The sequence below is a fragment of the Dipodomys ordii genome, unplaced genomic scaffold, assembly GCF_000151885.1.
Source record: "Dipodomys ordii isolate 6190 unplaced genomic scaffold, Dord_2.0 Scaffold50, whole genome shotgun sequence".
Taxonomy (NCBI): domain Eukaryota; kingdom Metazoa; phylum Chordata; class Mammalia; order Rodentia; family Heteromyidae; genus Dipodomys; species Dipodomys ordii.
This window is the reverse complement of record NW_012267266.1, coordinates 3,182,062-3,193,035: the sequence shown is the minus strand read 5'-3', so window position 1 is coordinate 3,193,035 and position 10,974 is coordinate 3,182,062. Positions and strand designations below refer to the sequence as shown.

The window sequence follows — 10,974 nt, the reverse complement described above, 5'->3', positions numbered from 1 at the left end:
TGAGGCCCTAGGTTCGATTCCCCAGCACCACATAAGCAAAAAAGAAAAAAGCCGGAAGTGGCACTGTGGCTCAAGTGGTAGAGCGCTAGCCTTGAGCTGAAGAGCTGAGGGACAGCGTTCAGGCCCAGAGTTCAGGCCCCACGATTGGACCCCCCCACCCCCCCAAAAAAAAGAATCTCATGGACTTTCCTGCCCAGGCTGGCTTTGAACCACAATCCTCAGATCTCAGCCTCCTGAGTAGCTAGGATTACAGGCATGAGACACTGGCACCCAGCTTAAAGCCAATTCTTGACTTCACAGCAGCAATGGATAGAGACCTAATTGCCCCAGAGGAGTAGAGTTAAATACATGCACCAAACAAGCAGAGGGAGTGGTAGGGCCTAGCACACCCAGATTCATCTCTTAAACTCCCCAATCAAGTAAGTCACATCACTTCCTGGATGGCAACAATCAAGTAGGTAGAGAAAGGCTTGGAGTGTTCTACTTGAACATAGCCCTACATGTGGAGGGCAGCACCAAGACTGGGAGTGATGTTCTCTCCAAAGTGTGCAGGACTCTCTGCTAGGCATGGACAAGACCAGTTCTTGCTCTGGTAGGAACAGATTTGTGAGTTCATAAATAAAGCCATTTTCTGAGCAACTGCTCTGGCCTGATCCTGTGGGATACAGATGGTAGAGAATTTGAGGATTCTGAGTAGGAGGCAGTACCCTGAGGAATACATATGGGGTTGCAATGGAGTTGCCAGAAAGCAGAACTCTGTGATTAGCTGGACCATCAGATTAGAATCCTGTGGTTGCTGAGAAGGGGCTGGAGGGGGTATGCAACTGAATTATTCTCTGCTTCCCAGAAAATGTGTCTCAGTGGACAAGGACAAAGCCAAATGACAGAGATGACATCTTAAGCATGGTGAGGGCTTGCTCCTGGGAAGGTTTGGGAAAAAAGAGGGAAAACCAAAGCACTCAGTTGATCTCAGCTCTCCCTATCTCATGGCCAATGATTTCCCATCCTGCATGTCCCCTTTCCCCTGAGGTGGGTATAGAAGAGTACGATGCTCTCTCTGCTTCCACTACCCCCAGTAGCTGACTATCCCTTCATATAGGATTTAGGCTTGGTCAATGCATCCTTGTTACCTCCTCCTGAGTGCACCCAGAAAGGAGGCTACCCTCGTGGTCCTGGATGCCATACAGTGCCAGACATCGCCCTCTTCTCTCTTCTCCTCTTCCTTACCTCCTTCTTCTTTGCTACGGCTCTCAAGCATGTAAAGAACAGCCGCCTCTTCCCCTCCATGGTGAGTGTTGCCTTTTTTTTCTATGTGAGAGTTATTCTCTTGGCTTTGAGTCCTGTCTGGAAATGGGACAGGATGTGAAAGGAAAGACATGGCAGGTCCAGACCTCACTGTATCCACTGTGTGGCCAGGTGCGCAAAGTGTTCAGCGACTTTTCCTCAGTCCTGGCTATCCTGCTGGGCTGTGTCCTTGATGCTTTTCTGGGCCTAGCCACCCCGAAGCTCCTGGTACCCACAGAATTCAAGGTGAGAGCTGGGCCATTTGATGGGGGATAGGGGAACATCAGCGCTAACAAACCTTGGAAGAGAAAAGATGCACAGTTGCTATTCTTTTCTTCATGAATTTCTTTCCTCACTCATAAAATAAAAAAATAGTAATGATAATGGTCCCACAGAGCTGTTGAGACCATTACATGAGGTAGTACATGAGTGATAATAGAAGATTATGCACAATAGCTTATTACTTTTCGGTAGAGATCAGAAGGATGGGCTCTGGACAGCCAGCCTTGGGTTTAAATTTCAGTTCTGACACTTTGTATGTATGCATTAAGCAATTTATTGAAAGCCTATTTCTTAATCTATAAGATGGAAATAATATAACAATAGCTCCTACCTCATAGGTTATTTTGAGGTTTACAGTAGATCCTAGTGTTTGGCACGTCTCACAGTGCTCGACACATAACAAGTCTTCAGTAAATGTTAGTCATTGTTGTTATGAGCTCTCCCTACCCTTTACTGTGGCCCTTCCTACTTCACTACTTCTCACTCTTTTCTTTCACCCCTCATTGCCTGCTTGGTTCCAGTAAAGCTGGAGCTCTCTCTCTAGGGTGTGACTGTATAGAACAAAGCTTTGTACTGATTATTAGGCTTTGTGCTACAAGAGACTTCCCACTGGTTTCCTCCAGTACAGAAGGGCAGGAAGGCTCTATTTGGGGCAGCCTCAGGGGCTCAGAACCCCAAGTAGCAATCCAGGCCTTCTGCTTCCAACAGACGCTTATAATCAAAGCAGACGCAGACACACCTAGCCCTGCCCCAACCCTACCCCAGATCTGGGCAGGTCTGAGCCTGAGCTGCCCCACCCTGAATGGGGGAGTGTCTAATAAGGAGGGCTATATATACTATACTGCAAGAAGTGTGGGAAGGCCATAGCCAGTGAGGGAGGGCCTTGAAAGCAAATGCCTAGAGCCTTTGGCTCCAGCCAGCCTGGCCCCATCTTGCCTTCTTTTAAGGTACTGGGATGTTTTGAAGCACAACACACACACACACACACACACACACACACACACACACACACACACACACTTTCCCCTAGCATCCAGTGTCCTAGAGAGGGGAGTAAATTGTAAAAGAGTACTGAGACTGTGGGGTGGGGGTACACATGTATTCTTGGAACCCATGTATTCCATGTACATCTGTCCATGGAATGCCTTCCCTCAGCCTACACTCCCTGGGCGTAGCTGGCTGGTGTCACCTTTTGGAGCTAACTCTTGGTGGTTGAGTGTGGCAGCTGCCCTGCCTGCCCTGCTTCTGTCTATTCTCATCTTCATGGACCAGCAGATCACAGCAGTCATCCTCAACCGCACTGAATATAAACTGCAGGTACGGCCTGATCATTAAGATCTAGATCAAGGGACAGAAACTCCAGGATGGAGTCCAGGTTGCCCCTCTTCTATGGTCCAGGGTAGCCTCCATCCACTCATCATCCTCCATCCACTCCCTGCAGAAGGGAGCTGGCTTCCACCTGGACTTGTTCTGTGTGGCTGTGTTGATCCTGCTCACATCGGTGCTTGGGCTGCCCTGGTATGTCTCAGCCACTGTCATCTCCCTAGCCCACATGGACAGTCTCCGGAGAGAAAGCAGAGCCTATGCTCCTGGGGAGGCCCCCAGCTTTCTGGGCATCAGGTAAGGCCTGGATTCAGAGGCTCGAGTAGGAGGAGAAGAGCAAGGTAGTTATGGGATATGTGACAGTTATTTTCACAGTTTAAACTCACTGTAGTGGGTGGGTTCTGGACTCAGAATTTTCTCCCCTTCAATCGTGATGAGGAGGAGGGCCCTCAAGAGTACCATCACTGATGCAAAGGTGGAGGTAGCCAAAGCTTAAGTGGAGAGTGATGTACCACCTGATAGTCCCTGCTCAATGCAGAAGCATATCAATGGCTGTTCAAAGGAATTCATTACAAGCAAGTTTGAAACTGTTGGAAACACAATCTGTCTAAAATATATTATTAGCCAGATACTGGTGGCCTGGGGCCCTCATGTAAAGTGCCTTTCTTGTCTATCAGTTGAGGGGAACTGACTAGAGGATCTATTTTCCTCTGGCTGCTAGGGCCTCTACTAGTGAGTAATTTGATATCTAGCCTAGGTGTTAGGCACTCTTCCAAACTGTAGCTATCTCTTCTTTCTCCCCACAGGGAGCAGAGGCTGACTGGCCTAATGGTGTTCATCCTTACTGGTACCTCCATCTTCCTGGCACCTGTACTCAAGGTACCTGTCAGGCCAGGATGAGGGTCAGTACATATAAATAATACATGTAGCAACAACTGGTACTGACACAGTCAATTGGATTTATACAGTCTCATTCAATCCTCATATTAACCTTGGGAGGCATATGTACTTTACAAATGAGAACTGTAAAGTTTAAAAAGGTAAAGTAACTTGCAAGAGCCCACCTAGAGAGCCAGAACATCTCTTAGATACCATGCTCTGATAGCCACCCAGGAAAACTGAGGACAGAAGAATAATGAAAAATATGAGACTAAGCACCTACGGTCAACACACACAAGTGAAAGTTTAGTAACAAGTGATAGCAGAAATGGTCAACAAGCAAAGATAGCAAAGCAGCAAAGCAGTCATGGAGGGTGCAGAAAATATCAGACAAAAGTCACTGGCAGAAGACAAGAGCCATGAAGTGAGGTGAGGAAAAGTACATGGTGGCTGAGTGAGAGTGATGCAGTAGAGGGCCAGATGGACTGGATCAGTCACTAACTAGGTGACTCTCATGAACCACATGCCAAGCACTGTTCTAGGTACTGAGGATACAGTGGCAAGCCAATGTTTCTATCCTTGAGGTCTGGTGATAAGAGACAGATTTTTTTTTGGGGGGGGCGTCTGGTCGTGGGGCCTGAACTCTGGGCCTGGGTGCTGTCACTCAGCTCTTCAGCTCAAGGATAGCGCTCTACCACTTGAGCCACAGTGCCACTTCTGGCTTTTTTCTTTTTGCTTATGTGGTGCTGAGGAATCGAACCCAGGGCCTCAGGCATGCAAGGCAAGCGCTCTACCACTGAGCCACCTTCCCAGCCCCCAGATTTTCTTTTCTTTTTCTCTTCCTTTCCCTTTTCCTTCTAATCTCATGGACTTTCCTGCACTAGCTGGCTTCAAATCACAATCCTCAGACCTCAGACTCCTGAGTAGCTAGGATTATAGATGTGAGCACTGGCACCTGGAATCTTTCTTTTCTTCAAATTAGCTTACATTAGTTATACAGAGAACAATTTCATTGTTACATTTCCACAATTTACAATATGTTCCAATCAATCCTACCCCATCTATCATTCTCCTTTTCTGCCTTTTCAAAGCAATTTCAACATATATTTTTAGAAAGTAGGGGCTGGGAAGGTGGCTTAGTGGTAGAATTCTTGCCTTGCATGCATGAGGCCCTGGGTTCGATTCCTCAGCACTATATAAGCAGAAAAAGCCAGAAGTGGTGCAGTGGCTCAAGTGGTAGAGCATTAGCCTTGAGCTGAAGAGCTGAGGGACAGCGTCCAGGCCCAGAGTAAGTAAAATAGGATAACTTCAGATAGAGATAACATTTATGAAAAATGAGGCTACTTCATATTGAGTGGTTATCATTGAGCTGTCATGAGATGAACCATGAATGCTGAGAAGGAGCTGGCCATAAAGAAATCTGGGAGAACACTTTGGTGGGAAGTATAGCAAAGCAAAAGGCTCTGCAGTGGGTAGAACCAAATGGGTGCATTGATGAAGGAAAGGATAACAGTATACTGGGAACATAGAGAACAGAGGGTATGGGATACCTGAAATTGGAAAAGAACCTTGGTGTGGTGGTGCATGCCTATCAACCTTGTTCTCAGGAGGCTGAGGCAAGAGGATCTTGGGGGGGGGCAGAGAGACACTAGGAAATGCACAAGTTTCTCTTTCAGTTTCTCCATCTGAAAGTGCAGACAATAATTTATTTCATGTGATTAATGAGAGAATTCAATGAGACTAGGCATGCACAATGTACCAGGAAATGAAAGCCTGGACAAGCTCAGATGTTAGCACTAAAGTGGGACATCTGGACAGCTGGAAGGTAAGCTATTTTGCAAGCTTTCCATTTTTTTCCCCTACCAGTTTATTCCAATGCCGGTGCTCTACGGCATCTTCCTGTACATGGGGGTGGCAGCACTTAGTAGCATCCAGGTGAGGCCATTAAAATCTCCTAGCAACACTTCTCCTCCTGCCCTCAGTTGTCAATCCCCCTCCTATTGCATGGCTGCCTCTCTTGGTCAACAGGGACCCTGTGTCACGCTCAGGGTGGGGAGGCCAAGGGGACTTTCTACCCTCCCCCACATTTGGCTGGGATAGCTGCAGTGACATTCAGGTCACTGAATGGTCTGTTTCCTTTTCCTCTCGTCTTCCCAGTTCATGAAGAGAGTGAAGCTGTTGTTGATGCCTGCAAAACATCAGCCAGACTTGCTGTTCTTACGGCATGTGCCTCTGAGCAGAGTCCACCTTTTCACAGCCATTCAGCTTGCCTGCCTAGGTCTGCTTTGGATAATCAAGTCTACCCCTGCAGCCATCATCTTCCCCATCATGGTGACTTGGGGCAGGGTTAGGTTGTCCTGGGGGAGGTTCTGGGAGAATGTGAGTCTGGGAGGATAGTCAAAGCCTCTACAAGAGCAACTCTCCTCTCTTTCTCTCACTTGCCCTGGTTCTTCCTGATTGGAAATGCTAAGACAAGAAAAGATAGCTGAGCGATACACAGACTTGTCCTGTGATAGTTAATTCACTTCCTTTCCCAACCTCTTGAGCTTATCTCATAAACCCAGAAAGAAGAGTGACGTCCTAGGAAAGACAGTGTTGACAATTTCTGTTCCTCACGGATGAGAAAGAGGCACAGGCTTTGCAGTAGGTTATCACATCCCGGTTGTCTAACTTCTAGGAAGTAACTAACCTCTCTGGGTTTCTATTTCTTTGATGTATAATGTGAACACTTTTTATATCTAACGATGTATCTAGGAATGTGTTAACAATCAATGCCTTGCATATAGGAAGTGTTCAATAAATGTTACACTTATTTTTCAGCTGCTGTTGCTCACAATCCTTGGCTTGTTTCTGTTTTTGCAGTTGCTGGGCTTGGTAGGGGTTCGAAAGGCACTCGAGTGGGTCTTCTCGCCACAGGAACTTCTCTGGCTGGATGAGCTCATGCCAGAGGAGGAAAGGAGCATCCCTGAGAAGGGGCTGGAGCCAGATCACTCATTTAATGGAAGTGACAGTGAAGATGTGAGCTCTAGTCTAGGCCTTCCTAGGGGAATGGGTCCAAGAGCTATTCCTAAACCCTAATATCTCCACTAAACCTGAAGATCTGATAACAACAACAACAACAACAACAAGCATTTCTCTTAGCTCTGCATTGACACAGGCAGAATGAAGGACATCCTATTCCCTTCCTCCCTCTGTTTCTCTGTCTGTCTCTGTATATTCCCAACTTTAGGATCTCTCTTCCACAGTCACAGCTGATGTATCAGCCAAAAGCTCCAGAAATCAACATCTCTGTGAATTAGCTGGAGTAGGAGATGGAAGTAGAGACCTCTGGAAACTAAACATGAGGTGAGAGTATGAAACAAGTAAGTTCTCTTGATGTTAAAGATGGGAAGTGTGGGGTGTGGGATCTTGGAAACTTGTTTTCCTTGAGGGGTGGGGGTTGGAATTCGAACTCAAGGCTAGTGCTCTCACTACTTGAGCAAGGGTTCAAGTGCTTGAGCCACGTCTTTAGCCCAGAAACCTATTTTTACCTTTTCCTTTCCCTCCTTTTTTTGGAAACCATCTTTGTATTCTCTTTATACCTCAATACCTCCTCTACCCTGAATGGGAGAAGTAAGAAGATATCAGAGGGAAGAAAAAGGGGCTGGGAAGGTGGCTCAGTGGTAGAGCGCTTGCCTTGCATGCATGAGGCCCTAGGTTCGATTCCCCAGCACCACATAAGCAAAAAAAAAAGGGGAAAAAAAGCCGGAAGTGGTGCTGTGGCTCAAGTGGTAGAGCGCTAGCCTTGAGCCGAAGAGCTGAGGGCCAGCGCCCAGGCCCAGAGCTCAGGCCCCAGGACCAGACCAAAAAAAAAAAGAATGCAACTCAGAGGGAAGAAAAAAAAAAACGACCAGGGTACCTGGGCTTGATTCCCTGTAAATGTGAAGTTGAGCCAGTGGAGGGAGCTCAAGTTCACAACAGGATGTGGTGGTAGAGAGAAGGAGAGGGAGTGCCAGGACAAAAGAAAGGGATAGAAAGAGGATAATGCCTATGTTGCTTTCCCTTGGCCAAGAGGCTTCTCCTCTAGTCTGATGTGAACCACACTTGAGTTATATAAGTGGAGGATTCTCTTATCTCTTGCCCTCTCCACTTTTCATTTTATTTACCATTTTTCTGAGGCATAACATACCTATCACAGCCTTTGACCTCGGAAGCTTAAATTCTACTTGGAGAATCATAGGCAACTATTAGTGGGATAGTGATGAATAAGGGAAACACAGGCTGAGGGAGCAAGGAAGCCTCTACTTCCATTTTGGAGGGTACTGAAGATGGGCTGGAGTTAGTTTCTGGGGTTTCCCATTATTTAAAATCTGAAGAATGAATACAAGCTTGCCTGGACAGGATAGATGGGAAATGTTCTATACAGAAATGACCACATGAGCTTACAATTATTTTCCTTTGTTAATCTAAACTCTCTTCTGTACCACAGAACACCCTCCTTTCCATATCTCTATAAGCCTAAGACCTTCACCACTAGCAAGGGAATTTTTCTTTTCTTTTTTTTTTGGGGGAGGGGGGGTCTGGTCGTGGGCCTGAACTCTGGGCCTGGGCGCTGTCCCTCAGCTCTTCAGCTCAAGGCTAGCGCTCTATCACTTGAACCACAGCGCCACTTCCAGCTTTTTTCTTTTTGCTTATGTGGTGCTGAGGAATCGAACCCAGGGCCTCATGCATGCAAGGCAAGCGCTCTACCACTGAACCACCTTCCCAGCCCTTCTTTTCTTTTCTTGAGACAGTGTCTCACTGTGTAGTCCAAGCTGTTATTGGATTTGTGATCCTCTTACTTCAGTCTCCTGAATGCTGGGATTACACCATACTTGGCTCTGCGATAGAAAATTTAGGTGCACTAAATGGAGAAAGAGTGATCTACTGACTGGCCTAGAATAAGTTTGCCTAGTACTTCCTTATCCTTAGCATTTCTTTTGCTCTATAATTTGCCCTATTGTATCCCTGAGCACTTGCTCTAACCTTACCATGTTTTCCTTGGATTCACAGGTATTTTATTTAGGAAGTCAGAACATTATTGGGAGATACTGTCGACTGGGGACCTGGAACAATGGGACAAGCCTGAAAAATAGCTGGTCAAGATTTCAGTTACTTCCTGAGTCATGGTGGAAAGTGACAGGGAGAAGTTTTGTTAGTGCTTAAGAAAGGCAGATCTGATCAGTCCCCATTCACTTATTCTCTTAACGCTAAAGGGACCTGAAACCCAAAACCCTTTACATTTTTACCTCATTAATTCTCCTATATGGAATCTAATGATTATCTTTTCTACTCCTAGAGGGAAAAAGAAATGTTCCTCTGTTTGAAACAAGTTTTTACAAACATAAAAAAATCTTTATTGTTGTCTTGTTGATCACAAAAATCAAAGAGATTACTGGAAAAGACTGAAACATAGACGTATAATTTTGAAATGAAATTATACTGGAAATCATCACTGTTCATATTTTGGTCTATATAGGTCAGATTTAGTTCAATGAACACTTTCATATTTTTATTAAAGGGGAATTATGCTGTGGAGTGTATTTTATTTTATTTTCCTTTGTGGTGGTACTGGGGCTTGAACTCGAGGCCTGAACATTGTCCTTGAGCTTTTTAGCTCAAGACTAGTGCTCTATCATTTGCAGCTCTACTTTCTGGTATTTTGGTGGTTAATTGGAGATACGAGTCTCACAGATCTTTGGATCTCAGCCTCCTGAGTAGCTAAGATTACAGGCATGAACCACTGACACCTAGCAGAATTTTAAAAAATCTATTACTTTTTTGGCAGTACTAGGTTTGAACTTAGGACCTTGTGCTTGGTAGATATGTATTCTATTGTTTGATCCACACCTTTAGAATATTGTAGAATTTTGTAACATGCCTGCCACTTAATATTAGCTGGACATTTTCCCCATGTCAGTACACATGCATGTACCTCATACTTTATCATGGACATAGAATAAACTTTAAATTAAAGTTGAAAAAAATATATACAAGAGTACATAAAATGTCTTCCACAAGTACAAGAAATTTGACAGAATAAATATCTGGGAATGGAATTAAAGAATAACAACAAAGTAGTTGGGCTTGTAGTTCAGTGATAGAAAGTTTGCCTAGTATTGCAAACACTTTCAATCCTTAAAAAGAAATCCATTAAAAAAAGAAAGAAAGAAACCAGGTGTGGTGGCATAAGCCTGTAATTCTAGCATTCAGGAAGCTGAGGGGATCATGAGTTTGGGCTATACATTGTTTACTCTGTAGTAAACAAACACATATATAACAAACAAAGAGGAAACCCCTCCGAATAAATTCAAACAAACATGTAGGGAATTTCTACCACCTCCTTCTATGTCCTAGATTGCGTCACCCTTCCAGGTAAATACTATCCTAATTTATTTAAATTTTATTTTGTAATCTTCAAATGATTGTGCAGAGGATACAATTTAACATGTCCATTTATGTGTCTGCTTCTTGGTCATTTACCTTTTCCATCATTCACCTTCCACCTCTTTCCCCAGACCCATGTCACACTTCCTGCTTCCTTTATCACATATATACATGGGGTATTATGACTTTGTTTCCCATTCCGTTTTCCATTAATCTATCTCCCTCCCACTACCCAACACTCCAATCAAACTGTTTCAGCTTCCTCATCTTCATTTTGTTAAACTGTTAGTTCAAAGGTTTTTACTCCATGAAGTTTCGCTATATATACTAAGTCAACTAGATTGTATATACTTATGAATATGCCCATTTACATGTGTTTACATATGAGGTTAGATTTTGAGTCTAAGAGAAAACATGTGCCCTACTATCCTAAATTATTTTTTTGTTGTAGTTGTTGATAGTCCTGGGGCTTGAACTCAGGGCCTCGGGCATTGCCTCTGAGCTTCTTTTGCTCCAGGCTAGCATTCTACCACTTGAGCCACAGTGCTACTTCTGGCCTTTTCTGTTTATGTGGTACTGAAGAATCTAAACTAAGGCTTCATGCATGTTAGGCAAGTACTCTACTACTAAGCCACATTCCCAGCATTATCCTTAATTTAATGTTACTATTCAAGCCCCACAATCAACACAAAACATAAATAACTAAATAACTAAATAAAATTGCTTATCATTCATACTCTCAGGTAAAAATTGCTATTATATGAAATTATAGCTCATATAGCTGGCAACCAAAATAACTGT

The 10,974-nt window shown here is 44.5% G+C and overlaps 1 protein-coding gene across 3 annotated transcripts in view; it reads left to right on the top strand.

Annotated features, from left to right (window-relative positions):
- The window catches only part of Slc4a9 (solute carrier family 4, sodium bicarbonate cotransporter, member 9), a 14,491-nt gene extending 5,141 nt beyond the window's left edge, over positions 1 to 9,350 (top strand). The window contains exons 12-22 of one of the 3 annotated variants that reach the window (XM_013020364.1): positions 848 to 906; positions 1,100 to 1,288; positions 1,417 to 1,530; positions 2,722 to 2,883; positions 3,008 to 3,186; positions 3,696 to 3,768; positions 5,635 to 5,703; positions 5,926 to 6,099; positions 6,631 to 6,786; positions 7,014 to 7,113; positions 8,800 to 9,350. In XM_013020364.1, the coding sequence (XP_012875818.1) occupies positions 848 to 906; positions 1,100 to 1,288; positions 1,417 to 1,530; positions 2,722 to 2,883; positions 3,008 to 3,186; positions 3,696 to 3,768; positions 5,635 to 5,703; positions 5,926 to 6,099; positions 6,631 to 6,786; positions 7,014 to 7,067 (1,229 nt within the window). In that variant the 3' untranslated portion in view covers positions 7,068 to 7,113; positions 8,800 to 9,350. Of the gene's footprint in view, positions 1 to 847; positions 907 to 1,099; positions 1,289 to 1,416; positions 1,531 to 2,721; positions 2,884 to 3,007; positions 3,187 to 3,695; positions 3,769 to 5,512; positions 5,594 to 5,634; positions 5,704 to 5,925; positions 6,100 to 6,630; positions 6,787 to 7,013; positions 7,114 to 8,799 lie in introns of all 3 variants that reach the window. The other 2 variants (XM_013020363.1, XM_013020362.1) reach the window with 2 other exon arrangements.
- Positions 9,351 to 10,974: the final 1,624 nt, after the last annotated feature.